The sequence below is a fragment of the Ambystoma mexicanum genome, chromosome 6p (genome assembly GCF_040938575.1).
Source record: "Ambystoma mexicanum isolate Mex_15411 chromosome 6p, UKY_AmexF1_1, whole genome shotgun sequence".
NCBI lineage: Eukaryota > Metazoa > Chordata > Amphibia > Caudata > Ambystomatidae > Ambystoma > Ambystoma mexicanum.
The window spans coordinates 783,880,572-783,898,429 of record NC_090935.1 but is presented as its reverse complement, the minus strand read 5'-3'; the positions used below and the strand labels follow the sequence as shown (position 1 = coordinate 783,898,429).

At 45.6% G+C, this 17,858-nt stretch overlaps 1 protein-coding gene across 2 annotated transcripts in view; it reads left to right on the top strand.

Annotated features, from left to right (window-relative positions):
- The first annotated feature begins 98 nt into the window (after window positions 1–98).
- PCSK1 (proprotein convertase subtilisin/kexin type 1) overlaps window positions 99–17,858 on the top strand; it is a 286,141-nt gene continuing 268,381 nt past the window's right edge. Inside the window, exon 1 of one of the 2 annotated variants that reach the window (XM_069627655.1) lies at window positions 99–278. In XM_069627655.1, the coding sequence (XP_069483756.1) occupies window positions 99–278 (180 nt within the window). Of the gene's footprint in view, window positions 279–601; window positions 1,197–17,858 lie in introns of those variants that run through there. The other variant, XM_069627654.1, reaches the window with a different exon arrangement.

Sequence of the window (17,858 nt, the reverse complement as noted above, 5' to 3'; positions counted from 1 at the left end):
ACAGTATCTGTTCACATAGCAACAAGGAGAGGCGGCCAGGAGGAGCGCGGGCAGCATCCGCCGAGCAGCGCACATCATCCGGGGCGCGCACACTTGCCATGGGAAGCGGATCCTGGACGCGGCAGACGGCGGGCCTGGCTCTGCTCTGCTGCCTCTTCCCGCGTGCCACGAGCAGGGTGGACAAGCAGTATGTCAACGAGTGGGCGGCGGAGATCCCCGAGGGTCCGGAGGCGGCGCGAGCCATCGCGGAGGACCTGGGCTACGACCTCCTGGGACAGGTAAAGTGCACTTTCAAAAGTGCTGGGACTTTATGCGCGCGCTCGACATCTCTGCACGGGGCACACTTCTATTTCATTTGATGTAACAGTTGGTTTAAGGGCTGACTAATCCGCGTATTCACCATCTTTAAAAAAAAATGCAATACGAAAAGAGAGATCAGACATAAAAACAATATTATGTATTAAACAATAATGAGAAAATCAATACTGCAAAACCAACAATTGCTCAGGGACCTTCAAAACACCCAAGAAGCAGTCAGTCCTAGCTGCAATCATAACTTTCTAGCCGACTTTGAGGGATAATATAGTCATGGGCGACTGTTACAATGAAAGCGAAAATGTGCAGGTTAACTTCCACTCACGCCCCGTGGACACGGTTACAGCCTGCACATCACAGGTGTGAGTGATAGCGCGTGCTGTCAGCATGTCATCCTCCCAAGAGAGGGATACGTGAATGCTATTGATGTTTATAGCGCTTCAATGCTACGCGACTGGGGCAGGAGGCACTATATGGATACAAGTCACTGCAATGAAATGTGTGGGGCCACCTCTGTACTCCCTCGGGCGCTGGCGCGAGCCATTCGGTGCACGCCGCATACACTGCCTTGACTCGCTCGCTTGGACTCAAGGGGTAGTGAGCAGCAGGGCGGGTGAGTACAGTCACCGGGATCCAGCGTTCAGGCTGTGAAGTGGGGCGTGCTTGTTCTTGGGGACTGAATGCCTCATGCTGTGGCGTCAAAAATAAGGATGCTGGGGGTTCGTTATTTGAGCATGGCGCACACACAAGGGCAGGCGGTGGTGGACACGAGTAGCGCGCAACAATGCCTGCCCCTCCCCGGCTGGCAGAGGGCTGGGCGTGCGCATCGTTACAGCCAGTGCTCAATGCCACAGGGACCTGTGCGGCCAGATACGGAAACGGTACGTGCACATCGCTGCATGCTGCCCACTGGGCACGGGTTGGGGTGTGAATGCAAAGATCCGGCTTTCTACGTTATGTTGTTTTAATTTCAATAGGGCAGGGGGCTGATGACTAAATCACATTTATATTATTTTATTTTATTTGGGGGTTTCATGAAGAGCGAATGCAGCTTTGAGAAGATACAGAACGATGTGCGCAGAACGGGGGTTCATGGCATTACTGAGGATTGCCCGGAGGATCCAGAGCAGGGCGGGGGGCGGTGGGGCGGAGGGGGCTTGGTTCGGAAAAGAAGATTGGGAGGGGGCTAGCCTCCTACAGAGTGCACACAAGAGAATGGAGGGGTTAGGTCGTCCCAGAGAGTTTACACAAGAGCATGTGAGGGAGGGTCCGCCCAATAAGTGGACACGCAGGAATGGAGGTGGGGGAGACCCACAGAGTGTGAACAGAGAATGGAGGGGAGACACAGACAGCTTGAACAATAGAATACAGGGAGACCTAGAGAGCTTGAACAAGAGAGTGGAGGGGAGACCCAGAGAGTGTGAACGGGAGAATGGAGGGGAGACCCACAGAGTGTGAACGGGAGAATGGAGGGGAGACCCACAGAGTGTGAACGGGAGAATGGAGGGGAGTCCAAGAGAGCTTGAACGACAGAATGAAGGGGAGACACCCAGAGAGTGTGCTAGGGAATGGATGGGAGACCCAGAGAGCTTGAAAAAGAGAATGGAGGGGGGACCCAGAGAGTGTGGACAGACAATGGAGGGGAGACACAGAGAGCTTGAACAATAGAATACAGGGGAGACCTAGAGAGCTTGAACAAGAGAGGGGAGGGGAGACCCAGAGAGTGTGAACGGGAGAATGGAGGGGAGTCCAAGAGAACTTGAACAACAGAATGAAGGGGAGACCCAGAGAGTGTGAACAGACAATGGAGGGGAGACCCAGCGGGCTTGATCAAGAGAATGGAGGAAAGACCCAGAGAGTGTGCTAGGGAATGGATGGGAGACCCAGAGAGCTTGAAAAAGAGAATGGAGGGGGGATCCAGAAAGTGTGAACAGAGAATGGAGGCGTGGGAGACACAGAGTGTGTGAACGGGAGAATGGAGGGGAGACCAAGAGAGCTTGAAAAAGAGAATGGAGGGGGGACCCAGAGAGCTTGAACATAAAATGGAACTGGAGGAGACCCTGAGAGTGTGAACAGAGAATGGAGGGGAGACCCAGCGAGTGGGAACAGAGAATGGAGGTGTGGGAAACCCAGTGGGAGTGAACAGAGAATGGAAGTGGGGGAGACCCAGAGAGTGTGAACAGAGCATGGTGGTGGGGGAGACCTAGAGTGTGTTAAAATAGAATGGAGGGCAGGGGAGACCCAGAGCGTGCAAACAGGAGAATGAAGGGGCGACCCAGAGAGCTTGAACAAGAGAATGGAGGGGAGGCACAGAGTGTGAACAGAGAATGGACGTGGGAGAGACCCAGAGAGTGTGAACAAAGAATGGAGGTGGGAGAGAGCCAGAGAGTGTGAGCAAACAAATAGAGAGGAGACCCAGATGAACACAGAATGGAGATGTGGGAAACCCACCGAGTGTGAACATAGAATGGAGGCGGGGGAGACCAGAGATTGTGAACAGAGCATAGGGGTGGGGGAGACCCAGAGAGTGTGAACAGAGAATGGGGGTGGAGGAGACCCAGAGAGTGTGAACAGAGAATCGAGGGAGGCCTAGAGAGTGTGAACAAGAAAATAGAGGGGTGGGGAGGCTCAGGGAGTGTGAACAGGAGAATAGAGGGGTGGGGAGATGCAGAGAGTGTGAAAAAGAGAATGGAGGCAAGGCCGGCCAAAAGAATGTTAACCAGGGAAAGGAGAGGAGGGTTGGTCCAGAAAGTGAGAATAATAGAATGGAGGATGGGTCAGCCCAGAGCGTGAGAACAAGTGAATGGTGGAAAAGGTTGGCTCAGAGAATGTGAATAGGGGAATGGAGGGGTGGAGAGATGCAGAGAGTGAGAACAAGAGAATGGAGGATGGATCAGCCCAGAGAATGTCTATATGGGAATGGGGAGTAGGGTCGCTTCAGAGACCACATGCTAGAGTATCAGGAGAAATCGTATACACCAATATGGGAAGGGAAGGGAGCATAAGGGTCCAGAGATGCACACAAGTGTACCACGAGGAGATGCAAAGACATCATATAAAATAATATTGGGAAGGTGACAGACATGCCCTTCAAACATTATCAGGTGGGAAGGAAACATTAACACGTTGTATATACATAGGAGGGGGGATGGCTCTGAAATCACATTCACGAGTATCTGTTAGGAAGGTTTAATTCACAGATGGCATCCAAGATTGCCCATTGTGGTGAATAACTCAGGCATTGTAGGCAAGCATATTTGGTGCAGAGAGACGAGTCTGAGATTGTGTGCCAGCCTATCAGGTGCAGAGATGAGATTCAGTGATTGTGTGCCAGCCTATCCGGTGCAGAGAGCAGATTCTGAGATTGTGTGCCGGTGTATCAGGTGCAGGAAATAGTGCAAAGCAGGGGCCCTGTCCATCAAGAATGATCATACTGCGGGCAAAAAGCACAGGTGTTCCGGGCTCCATTCCACATGGAGTGACGTCTTGCACTCCGCGGAGTGATGCGCCTCGGGGTGGATAACCTGACAGAGACCGGCTGCATGTAATGCTCTATTGCCATGTGATCAGTCGCTGTTTTGCGTAAACAGCTTTTTCCTCACCCTCAAATGAGTCACAGATCCCCTTTTAGACGCTCTGACACGCCGGCTCTGTTCTCTATGAAAGCCCGCGCTTTTTGCGGAGGCTTTGGTTTCTCGGAAAGACCATAATGCCAGTGAAGCGGAGAATGTGTCACTGGAGCTTAGTAAATATGGCTTTGTTAGCGTGACCCTGTTCTGTGCAGACACCCAGAGCTACATTTACGGCTTAAAATATACTCAAACATGATCGTATTTTTTTTTTAAAGTCAATTGTGGATATGTTTCTTACAACTAGAAATAAAGAACTCTGGATGCATTTATGTTTATTTGATTCAAGGTTTTTGTAAATAGCCACATTTGAAGAATGTCGCTTTAAATTGGCAAGGGTACTAATTCATTCATATAGGGCTTTTGACAAAGCACTGTCCATAGAATATTTTTTATATGCAATTATAATTACCTAACCAAGGTTGCCACTCATTTAACAAGCTCGGAAGGATAAAAGGCTGAGTTGGCCATACCAGGGTTGAAACCTGTGACCTTCAGATCACACACAGATCTCAGCAGAGCCCTCAACCTGCAGAGCTATTTTACCAAATAGGAAGATTAATGACATTCTAAGCACATGCCAAGAAAGAGATCCTAGAACATGACTGGGAGAGAAATAAAGAGGCAGAGAGACAATTCGAGGGAGCTTTCAATTTTCTGAACAGAACATTTCTGTTACATGAATCACTTTTGGGGGGCACATCATCCCTGCAGAGGAAAAGTCATGATTTCTGACCTTTTCAAGATTGAGGGTGACTTCTTTCACCCTCGAGACTTGGTGAGGTTGTTCTAGAGGCTGGATCCGTTTTTTTAGAGTAACCCAGCCCCTGGCATTGGCTCGTTGGAAGGTCGGGTTAAAGCCACTTGGCCGAAGTTCAGCAGAGCAGACTTGATGGATTCAGGTGGCTCGAACGGTGGGCCAGCCCCGTTCCTCCCATGGCGTTATGTGTCATGCATTGGATCTGGAACTCTAATCTCTGGTGAATGGGGAGCCAGTGTAGGTAGATTAAGGACTCTGTGATGTGGTCATACTTTCTGAGAATAAAGATTCATCCTTGCGGTTCTTTTCTGAATGAACTGGAGACCGAGGATGGACCTCTTTGGTAAATCTTCGTACAGCCTTTTTCATTGATCGAGTTCCCTAATAAAAGAGCCTATGACTGATGTTGGCAGGAGTCCCTGTCATGGTCTCCAGGGACCCTTGTTATGGAAAAGTGTGAATACAACACAGTTACTATAATGGATGCCAACAGAGTCTGGAAGTGAGTCTGGAAAGGCTAGAGAAGCTGAGGCAAAGAAACGTATGAGGGGTCGCTAAAGGGACTACGGACCATGTTACTTTCCACACACAGCATCCCTTTTCTTGACATGACACTGGAAACATTATGCTGAACCTAAACTGCATAAACAATGGACTGCCTGTACAAGCAGTAACACATGGGAGATGGATCATTCACTGGTGCTGTTCCTGAAATTAGAAGCTATTAAAATTTCCCCATCACATAAGCTCATACCTACTATGGTCACATATCATCTGCAAAGCTCCCCCAATACTTCAGCACTTGTACTGGTTTCATGTCACTACATTATTTTAAGTTCCTGCAAATTCATTAAGTGCAAGTATGGTAACATGAGGCATATTAAACCATGAAACCATTGTCTTCCCTTCTAAACCAGAATTCCACCCAATTCCCTCCATTTCCCCCGACAACCCCTGATTTCCACTTTACACAGGTGACGCACGAATAGCATTGGATCTAGACAAGACCAGCAACCATTCCTCAGTCTCCAGCTACCTTTGGTCTGTTCATAAATGGTTGACAACCTCTGCCTCAAGTCTTCAAGGGCTGGGATCCCGTTGCTCAGTAATCCCTCGTCGCACCTTTTCCCATTCACCATGCCTGAGTCATCATCACCATGGATACAGACATTTCAATGATACGTGACACTCATGTCAAACTCGATACACACCACAAGCTAATGCAATATCCAGGGATGGCACAAAACATTGAGTTAACTGGATCCTTTGTACTATCCAACGTAGGCTACTGCATTTGAATGTAATTGGCCATGAATAAACTCCCAAACCATCATTTCAAGTTTATACAGAATAGCAGAGCAAGACCTCATCTCATTGGCCCCACACGGCTTAAAACTGGCTCCCCTTTGAGAGAGTCCACTCTAAAGTCCTCTATGCAACTCATCAAAGCTGCATAATAGGGGCTCAAAACAAATTAAAGCGCTCCTGACCTTGTACATCACATCAAGGAATTTTAGATCAGCCAGGGAAAACCTCCTGAAGATTCCCAAATTCAAATAGCATTGACAAGGGGGTAGAACCTTTTCAGGCATGGCTTCTAAAGGCTGCAATTGCCTGTCTCCACTCAGAGCATATACCAGATACAACTGTGTTCGGGTTGCCCATCCCAGATTTCTAAGAGCCCATGATTGAACGAGTAATAGGTCCTTGACCAGCCTGCACAAGCATTTGATCTACCAAGGAGCTCCATGCCGTCGAGACACCCTACATCATAGGCGCCCCCCTGCGCCTAAATATGTCACCCTTTGTCAGTCACAGGTATTATTCTTTTCAAATAGACATGCACCTACCCATTTTGCATTTCGATTGGTTTATGCACAACCTCTATTTCCTTCCCTCCTCGCCCTCCCCCACATTTTTAAATTCCATTTCTCTCTAAAATTCTTTGTTGTTGCCCCTTGCGCTGGGAAACGATATATATTGTCATTTGGAGCATTGTAAACGACCAATAAAAGAGAAAAAAAAGGATAGACCCTTCCTGTAAGAAGACGATGACATGTAGGGTTGTGTGTGTTACTGTGAGGAAAAGCTTGGGGTCAAGCACAGGGAGTGATCTACCACCAACACGTGACTTGTGAAATATGCAGAGCTTGGGAGGCGTCAGATCTGAGCATATCATTGATGTCTGAGGTGTGATAGCGCGTGCGTTTCTGCTGAAAGCATGTTGAGTTTCTTCCATACTTTGCATTTTGCATTTAAGTTTATTTGAGTGAAGACTCTTGAATCACTGCATCTAAGAACAATTTGGAGCTGGGCCAATTGCACGTTCAGTTCCTTACAATCAACTAATGATGCGTTGAAGGACACAATAAACATGTGATGAGTGGGGACACATAGTGACATCAAGAGGGGATGGCACTGACATACCATTTGTGCAAAGTGACATATAAAAAGATTGCTGTTTGTAGTACAGCATTCACATGTATGTACAAATGATGGTGGAAATAGGGGGAACACTGGTGGGCGTGGGGGAGCGGGGGTAATGTTAGTAGGAGTTAGAGGGTCTCTCATAAGGGAAAAGGAGGTACCTTTTTTTTAGGGCAGCCAGGGCAGCCTTGAATTGAAGCCCATGACAGTGGGGATTGACTTGATCTTAGGCGATAGGGGCTTCCAATAATGGGGTGCAAGATGGGCGAAGGAGTGAAAGCAGTAGGAAGCACACAGGGGACAAGGAAGAGAAAGACTCAGATGGGGTTGACTTTTTACAATGTCCGGTGGTTGAGTAGCAGGAGATGGACTTGGCTAGGTATGTGGATAGCCAATGGATTGATGTTACGACAACCTGAGGTAGTTTAAAGGGGGAGCTAGGGCAATTTGGAATGGTCAGGAATTAAGGTAGTCCACAGAGGTTGGTGAGGATCAAGGGAGGATGCGGATGGCAACGTTCAATAACTTGTCAAGTGAGGTCATGGAGTACAGAGGGTGTCACATAAGGAGGCTGGAATAGTCATTCAAATTGATGAGAGCATGGGTTGAAATTAAGTCCTTGGTTCAGCTAAGAATGGGGAATGACAATAAAAATGTTCAAGGGGTTAAGAATGTCTGATGTTGTGATGAAACTAATGAACCCATTTAAGCTTTCTATCAACAAATTCCCCCAGACTGAGAGCCTTGTGTAATAGCATGAGGGAATCCAAAAGATGGATGTGGGGCCCAAGGACAGGCTTGAGGGGATCCCCTACTCAAGTGGATGTGACAGAAGATCTTATATAATTCCAGGAGATAGAGAAGTAATGGCCTGCCCAGTAAGACCCAATCCAGTCCAGGACAGTACGCTGGAAGCCGATGGAGGAAAGCTCTGTGCAGAGATAAGTAGGCAACAGTGTTGAAGTCGGCAGAGAGAGTATGATCAAGTAGAATGAGGACGAAGGATACTTGTGAGTGATTAGTAGTTGTAAGGAAGATGGGGACGTGGATAAGCGATGTTTACATTGAGTGACAGCTGTAGAAAACCAGACTAGTGAGGTCACAGAGTTAAATGTCCAGGTTAAGTGGTGTTTGAACAACGCGTAGTCTAGGATTTTGGAGCAGTGGGGGAGTAGAAAGGAAGGATGAACATTGACATGGTTTCTGTGATTAGCGAAATCTGTAATTAGCTAAATGTTTAAGAAAGGTATGATGGTAGCAACCTTAAAGCAGGCTGGGAAAGTACAGGGGTACAAGTAGAAGATTAAGAGCAAGTAAGTGGTACATTCTACAAGCGCCCCACAGGAGTGCAGGATGGGTTGACAGTAGAAACGATGGGTGCCAGGTCAGCTGGAATGGTAGGCAGAAATTTGCAAAGAAGTCTGGCTGATTGGGGCAGTGGTGGAGGGTTAGAGGAATAGGCCTTGAGAACAGGGCAGTCAGGGTGTTGCAGATCTTGGAGACTTTAGTAGAAAAATACAAAGCAAACTGTTCATCAGAGCGGGGAAGGCCTAGACAGGGCTTATGTGACGGGGTAAGCAGGGACATGAGGGGGCTGAATAGCTTCCAAGATGAGCGCATGGGGAGGAGATGAGGATGATGGAATAGCATGGTTTGATGGAGTTAAGGGAAGGGGAGCCAGAGTGGAAGAATTAGTATATAAGGCAAGTAGAGAGTAGGAAGAGGTTTTGTACCAGTATCAAGAATTAGGGTGCATGGTTTTTCTAAGGTGTTGAATAGGTGGAAAGATGCATGATTAAGAATCCGGACATGAGAGGGTCTCAGTGTGAGCCTGTTTGGATGGTGCTTTAAGGGAGCTCCTAGTTGATAGTTGTTTTCAGATAAGTAATTTTCAGTGGAATTGTGGTGAAGAAAGCACCTGGAGTGAGAATGTAACTTGATTGAAAGAGGGAACCATGGAGTCGGGTTGGATTTAGATTTGAAGAATGAAGAAGTGGGAATAGTCTGGGATTGGGATGGATTCCGTGAAGTGGGGAGCTGTCGGAAAAGGTGGGGTCAATAGTTGGAGAGGATTTTAAAGAGGAGAAGAGAAAGATGCATTATAGCGAGTTGTCCCAAATGTGTTTAAACTGGTAGTGGAGGCTCAATGGCGTGTAAGAGGGGGAGTAGTTAACGTGGAAATGGTGGACCACGGTCATTTCCAGGAGGTGAAATGAACATGGCTGGAACTCCACACATCATAGATTCAGTAAGGACATCTAGGTCTGCAAATACAAGTTTAAGTGTGACAGGAGGTTGGTATATGAGAATTACGGAGAGAGGAATTGGGGCAAAGAGGTGACCGACTACATGTTCAAAGGAGGATGAGAGGAAGTCGAGAAGGGGAAGATGGGTGTGTGGGATGTCTTAACTGATCAAAAGATTCACCCCGACCTCCTTTTTGGGAGTAGCAAGGGGGGGGGCTTGTAAAGGTGGCAGAGTCAGTATGTAAGGCTGCAGTTGTGGTCATGCAATGAGGGCGATACATGGTTCATTGAAGACTATTACTGTGAGGTGTTGGAGGTGAAAATTAAAGTGGGCAATTACAAAAAATGGTCTTGTTATAGACTGGGTGTTCCAGAGCACCGTGCAATAAGTAAAGTTGAGAGGGAGCCAGGAATGTGAAGTGCATAAGGTGACTCCATGCTAGAGAGATAGATAAGGTTAGAGAGAGTATGAGCAGAGTGACCCTAAGACCACTTTGTGGAGTGGATGTATAATAGGCATAGTTTTGTACTTTAGAGGAGCAGTTCTGTGTGTTCTAAGAGGTAGACAAAGGCCTGGACAGGTGGGTGTCTGGCACCCCTGGAGACAGGCGAGAATGGGGCAGTTAGAGGAAGATGAGGGTGGGCAGGAGAATGCTGAAGATGGGCAGAGTCAGGTATCAAGAATGGGGATTGTGTGCAGGTTCCACCACCAATCATGACGACATTGATGCTTCGGCCACTAGCAGCCAAAATCCAAGTTACGGAGACAACTGGCAACAGAAACACAGTTATGCAGGCCCTACTAACTGCAATACAGATATTTAGGTCACGAGGGATCAAAATGCAATTAATCAGTTGTGCAGGCCAATGCAAAATGATCACAAATACGTAGAATGGTCTGTGTAGAATGGGCATCACCGTAATGTTTAAATCTCTAAAGAATGCTTATTAATGTTGTTATTTGGACTACTCCAGATAACTCCCTTGCATGGTGGGAGCCCCTAAATGGCTGCACAAAGCAATCAGGTAAAGAAAGGATAATCCTTAAGGTGGACCCCCACGGTTGCTCAGTCCCCGAAAGGTTCATCCACTCTAAGTGGACTTGAAGGAAGCTTTGTCTACCTCTTCACAACTGGTTACAGAAGGGGCAGCGCGATGCATGGACATTAAACTGCTTTGTTGGGTATGAAAGATGGAATTGTTCTGGCAAGCAGATGTGTTGCTACCCGGATGAAGCAGGGTACTCCGATGCACATTGTCACTGCAGCCTTCTCGCCTGTGTGCACAATTAAAGTTTGGCACCACACTTGCTACTTAATGAACCTTCTGATTATCCATGTTTGAAGTATTCATTGTGTATACATAAGACCTTTAACACAACCTTGGAGAGTTCTGGTAAAAGCATTATCAGATTTTCACAGTTGCCTAGGCCACACTTGACCACAATACAACTATACAAGCAATTAGCAAGCAAGTAACATAGTGTGCCAGAAACCAAAATAAAGAATAATAGATCGGTAGCGACCATCATATGTATATTAGGCTATTAGCGATCATGCCGTTGGACTGGTAGTGCGCTTTACACATCTGAATAAATAAATAATAAATAGAATTGCTGGTGAGTTCTGCGTGTCTAAAGTTTGTAAACATGGGGCTGGATGGTTGTGGTTAGGGTTATAAGCCAAACTAGAGTTGTCTCAAGTACCAGGTTTGATGAGATTGATAAAGTATTCTGTAGCACCTGGTTTGAGGAGATTCCCATTTGTAGGGAGAGAGAAGAGCAAGTTGAGGAACGGGTGAGGCCCTTTTGCACCGTCCTGTGCCCGGTTACCCTGCTAGAAGGAGCTATGGGGAAGGGTGGATGTAAAATGGTGAGGCCAGAGCCAATTCTGGGAAGGAACACACCCCCTTGTGGCCCGTAAGGCGAATTCTAAGATGATGTGACCGGGCAGGGAGGGAAGTAAGAGAAGCGCTGGCTGCATTATTGGTCTTTCTGATGCTAGGCACCAGTTCCCAGTCGCCTGCTGAGGCCGGGTCCGATACTGCCCCAGTCGTTTCTGGGCGTTTCTGGGCTAAGCTTCTACTCCTCTCCAATGATGCGACTGGGCGGGCGGGCGGGCAGGGAAGAGAGTTACACACTGAGTACATAGTAGGTGTTTTGGAATCTTTGGCTTGGCCCCCCGTCACATAGCGAGGCTTGTACCGATCCTGCCAGTACAGGACTGATAGGGAATGCACAGCTCTCTAACCTCTATGCACTGGGCCACTCACATGTTGCCCCAGTGCAGCGCCTGCTGCACTGGAGCTACAAGGCTCCTGTGAAGCAGTCCTAGAAAATGCCTGGATGCAAAATTCTGCAGCCTGCCCTTCCAGCTAAGGGAGCCAAGATATTCTCCAGCCACATTCTCAGTGTGCGTGAGTAGGTAAGCAACTACTCTACATACCCTTTCAGGGTAAGATAGAGTATGAACCAATCTCCCAGCAGTCCATTAATCAAATAGAAAAGCTTTTGTGGACATTGTTCATTTCGGACTCCATGAAAAGATTTGTATAACATGTTTTTCACCATGCTTCATCGGTGGCAATTGCAAAAAAATAAAATGAAACAGGCCTGATTGCATAGCCCCGTTGCATGTGATAGAAGTAAGTAGAACCCAGGTTTTATTTAGGCAACAATACTGCAAAACATTCTCTAGATGATGCCTTTTTATACAGATTTGTATCACTGGGAAGTTTAAAGGGTGCAGGTGCATGTTAAAAACAAGGGCGACAGGGCTGAGCTCTGTGCAACTCCGCAGGTTAACATGAGAAAGTTGCATTTTGTGCTCCAACAATGGAGCTGAGAGAAGTAAAGTTAGGAAGAATCTACGCCATCCCAGGGAATAGCATGCAACACTTTCCTGGGAAATATGCCTGATCAGTTTGGTGTGATCCAGCTGATGAAAAGCTGCCAAAGGGTGTAAGGAAACCAGGGTGTTCTTACCACCTCCACCGGCTTCCCCCTCTGGTCGCTTAGTATGAGCACAAAGTGCCCCCCCTCGCATGGGCAATAGGACTGCTGTACCCTTATGCGCCGGCTGTACTGCGTCCACCCGGGACTGATGTGTACCAGTATCCCACAGTAAGAATGGAGAACAAAGAGCCATAGTTTCATTCCAGAAGAAGATTTTCCACACTGAGTCTTCTTCTATCCCAGGATGCTATTGTACCAGACCAGGTGGGAGTCAAAATAAACGGGTGGGAATGTAATGGGGGATGCAAGGGTTTGACTTGGCATAAGACAACTGAAGAACCTGTGAAATTGGAAAAAGATCTAACCACATTCTTCAAGCAACATTTCAAAAATGAAAAGTATTAATGTGGGTGAACACAAATCTTCCAGGTCATTTGAGTGAATGGAGGATAGCACAGGGGCAACGTGCTGGTTTTGGAAGCAAGACCGTGCAGAGGTTCGAATCCCGGATCTGCGCTTAGAACTCAGGTATATAGCTCGTTATAAAGAACCAATTTAATAAAATAAATAAATACTATGTCCATACATTCATATAGGAAAAATAATGAAATTGATCACAGATAGCAATGACATTGGATTTAAATCAAGTTACCATCTACAGGAACTAAACATAATTAATTATCAGAGTTTATAGAGAGTTATATACGCCCATGAGGAGACTAAAGAATGATGTCAATATCACAATCAAAAGAAGGATTAAATATGGCCACATAAAAAACCATAAAAGTATTTACCGATTCATACTCACATTCATAACCGATCACAGAAAGCCATACTGTAATCCATAAATAAATTGCGAATTCATGAAAGAGTTCATCAAATGAAATTCTTACTCCTGGGATGGTGTATATAGTCCCACACAGTCATATGATCCAATCTAATTAAATGCCTAAAGATAGTCAAGGAGCAGCGTCTTCTCAAACAATGGGTCCATTTGCTTGTTGACACATGTTTTGGTGTTTTTCCGTGCCCTTGTGGTAGTGGGCCTTTATCAGGACTGAAGTGCATTCTCTCAGGCCAGGGTGCTCTGTTTCCTGTCTGGAGGTAGGGATGGTCACTGCTCATCAATTCAGTAACAGAGCCAGGTGTTTCTGTAGATGAGCCACGGAAGGGAGGCGGTATTAACCATGGTACTCTAGAAGTCCTACAATGTAAACACCATCTGCAATGGAGCAATCCATTGTGTTAGTTTTAGGATACACAGGCCTGCACAAGTAGATAAGGCCTGCAGGTAAGAAGGGGTAAAGCAGGTGGAGTTTACATTCTCATACATCTCTCACAAGCATCCTGATTAAGGACTTTAGATTAGTCAGACACATTTAGACACAATTTCTGCAAAAAGCCATTGCGATATTGCACATAGGCATGCAGATAATGCAAACATGAATGATGAATGGACTCGACCTACGTGCTGCTGAGGATCCACTGCCTATTCCTCTCCCCTCCATGGAAAACCCTGCGTGGGCCTCCATGGCAGGCCATGCTGCATCCTGACCCAAAGAGCACTCCTTTCAGGAACATCTCCATATACACAACTGCATGAACAGAGGCTGAGGATGACAATCAATGAAAATCAGGATATCATCAAATAGACTTCTGCTACTTTGGCACAATAGCCACAAGGCGTGGGAAACAACAGAAGCACGGAAACAACACTAGGCCTTTTGAAGCCACCTCAGGCACAATTTACAATTGAGAGAACCATCCACTTGCTGGCTGAACTCTCCTCTGCCCTCTCCCAGGTGTTTTTCAGTCCCAAGGATCCTACGGCATCAGAAGTGATGCGTGCGCCACCATGCAGCCATGCTACTCAGGGATTCTCTGATGACTGTGCCTTGGAAGGTCTGCCGCCACAGCACACTGAGGTGTAGAGGTAATATCACCTAAGCTGGAATCCAGTAGCACAGGTGCGGTGGAAGGTTATTTTTCCCACGTAATTCTTCTGACCATAAAAGGATAGTTGGTATCCTTAAAGATAGCGTCAGTAACATCATTGATGACGTCACACATGGCAACACCGTCACTGCATTTGTAGCCTTTGTTGATTTTATATACTGACCCCTTTTAAAAAATATCTTTATAGTGGTTATTCAAAGCCCTGAACATATTGAGGATCAAGCTAGAGCAAACATTATTCAAAACACTGAACATATTGAGGATGAAGCTAAAGCAAACATTATTCAAAACACTTAACATATTGAGGATCAAACTAGAGCAGGCATTATTGAAAACACTGAACATATTGAGGATCAAACTAGAGCAAGTATTATTCAAAACACTGAACATATTGAGGATCAAAATAGAGCAAGCATTATTCAAAGCACTGAACATATTAAGGATCAAGCTAGTGCAAGCAATATTCAAAGCACTAAACATATTGAGGATCAAGCTAAAACAAACATTATTCAAAGCACTGAACATATTGAGGATCAAACTAGAGCAAGCATTATTCAAAGCACTGAACATATTGAGGCTCAAGCTAGAGCAAGCATTTCATGTGCTTTTAATTAATGGAATTGTTTTTTCAAAATCTAAAACAATAATTAAGTAAATCAAGAAAAATTGTGTTTTTTCCCATTTTCATCATGATGAGCAAATCGGCAGTATGGAACTGCCGCCTGCATTATTTCATGTACCGCTCCCTGTCTGATTATCACTGTCTATATGCAAAGACAGCAAACGTTACAGTCAGGAGGTAGTGTGTCCTTTTGAAATTTTATTTATTCTACATCCAATCACAGTTTCCATTTACCAAAACCAGTATCAATTTCACCGTTTCCAGAATGAGATTCTCTTTTTTTTAATGTTAATCCAAAATATAAGTAACATCAGCGCGTTTAGTTAATTATAATTTTTGATCTTGAAAAACAACTCCATGAATTAAAACCACATTAAATATTTGTTGTAGCTTGAGCCTCAATATGCTCTGAGCTTTACAGTGGCAGAAGTGTACTGAAAAAAGTAGTGGAACTGTGGGGGAGAGGGTAAGCGGAAGCACAATGCAACACGTGACAAGGTGTTGGAGCCGGGGCATTGCAATACTCTAAGTGACCAGTAACTTAGTCTCCTACTGCACTTTTATACTGACCCAGGGACATGAATCGACAAATCCTCTGTATAGAATAGTGAATATGGTTGCAAAAAGTAGAGGTATGGTAAAAGTAGTGGAACACCACTCCTGGCCGTTCCCGCTCTCTTCGATCACTAGCTTTGAATAACCACTAAAGACTTGATGGATGGATCACCATAATGACATTTTACAGGACAATGAGCTGGCGCACCACCAACGCTGAACTGCAATTTTGGGCAAATTCATCAAAAGGTTCAAAGGGAAAAAAATAGTTTTTGGCACAAACCTATTCATTCAATGGGTGCTTTCTTTGAACACGCACACAGTAAAAACTGCTGGACAGATTTTGCCAAATAAGAAGCAAAGCATTGTAGACATTCCTATTTTAGTTTTGGCTGTTATGTAGCACAAGCTGAAACGATTGTATTAGAGTACAGGTAGGGAGAAATTGCATATGTGGAGGGATACAAAGCGTGTAGGTGTTGTTTGGTTATTTACCCACCCATTAACTGCCCATAGCCGTGTTAATCTCTATGGCTGTTCCCACTCACTTCGTACCCACCACCCAAAACACATCCTCCTGTGATCACATTCAGCTAGGTTTATGAAGCCTTATGATCAAACCTTAGTTCGAAGTGCATGCCAGTGTTTTTTTAAAGCAGTCTTCTGAAAGTCAACGGCTTAGTTAGAGCTTTAAACACACCACAGAAGTAATACAAATATGTTAGCCAGGTCTGCCTCCAGCCACTCGATTTATAAGCACTATGTGCATTCTTCACTGAAGTCCTATTAAAAACCAGCTTTGGCACAGTTTACAGTTTTGGCTTGTGTATACGTATTTGCTATTTGCCAGGCACTGCTATTACATGCCCAGTGTGAAGGCATAATGAAGCAAGTGTGGAGGGTTTTGACCCATGTGGAATCATTAGACGGGGTGAAGATGGGGATTAAGCTGTCGCTGCCCATCATTTTGCCCCAGAACAAAAATAAATAATTGGAGTGGGTAAAGATGGGGATGCGCTGTCGCCGCCCATCATTTCATCCCAGAATCCAGGACAGCTGCGCAGTTGTGCGCACACCAAAATGGTTACCTAACTTGCCACCCACCAGTGTAAAGAAAGGTCTTTGTTGACAAAATCCACTTTTACTGATGTCAAAAAGTTGCTGAAATCGTGACTCATTGGACCACTTTAAAGATTCAACCCTTTTTGTGTGTGTTTAGAATGCATTAATCCAAGAAAATCCCAAAGTTGCATGCAGTGCCAACAAAATCCTCTAGGCGGCACTAGCGGTCTAAACTCTGACTGGAGAACTGAGTGCAGTTTGCTGACAAAGGGATTTGACTCAGCTGACTTCAAAGGCTGCATTTTAATTAAAAAATTAGCCACATGCTGTTCCCAGAGGCCTGAAGCCTGGGAAACCCTCTCACCTCTAGAAGCTTCACACCAGGAGTTAGAATCTCACATGACCTCTTGATTGATAGAAGGCAGACTGGCTGGGAGCTTCCCAGAGACCACACAAAGGACCCTTTCCTCTGAAAGGAATATGTTAATTCTGAACTGTTTAATGTCAACAAAGCCCTGCCTGCCCAGAGGACTGACCCACCCAAGTCTTGGAGGCGGACCTCAACACTCTGAGGATTGAATTGAAAAGAAAATATATATTTTACAAAAACACTGATAACTCTTTGTAATCAAATGACAGAAATGTATAACTTTGAGAGCTTTAATTAAGAAAATGTACCTTTCATTCAAGGCCAAACTCGAATTTGAGTGATGTTCTGGGGCAAAACCCCATTGTTTATTAATATTACAGACTCCCTGTTTCAGCTAGACAAACGAAAATGCATTGGTATGTGGGTAGATATGTGAGGAACAGTTGTGTAAAATTTAATGGAGATCCAATGTTGTGCAGCACATGAATAAGTGCTAGAAGTGGCCGTTTTTGAATGCAAGCTCTTAGGATGAACACATTTGGACAGAGACATGGCTAAATTCAGCCACACCATGTATATGTGATTTTAATCAAATGTGTACCTGTGCAAATATGTTTTTAGGTCAGATATAGATTGTGTATAAAGTTGACAGGGGTGGGTTCTCTGTATCATAAACAGACCTCATCATGATGACACTTCATTTCATTCCCCCAATCAAGTAAGGGATGAAAGCTGGACCAATGGCAAGTGGAGAGGGGCAAGGCTAGTGATGCGACACACACACCCACTTGGAGAACATATAAATGGACCACTGAAACTTAGGTAGGGACCTAAAATTCCATTTGCTGCAGCGCACTTTGCTGGACCAGACAACATCCCGAGATCCAGACTTCAAATTCATCAACCTCCTGAAAGCCAAACTAGAGACTTCAAAACCCAGACCAGAGGGAAAGCAGTGCTGTG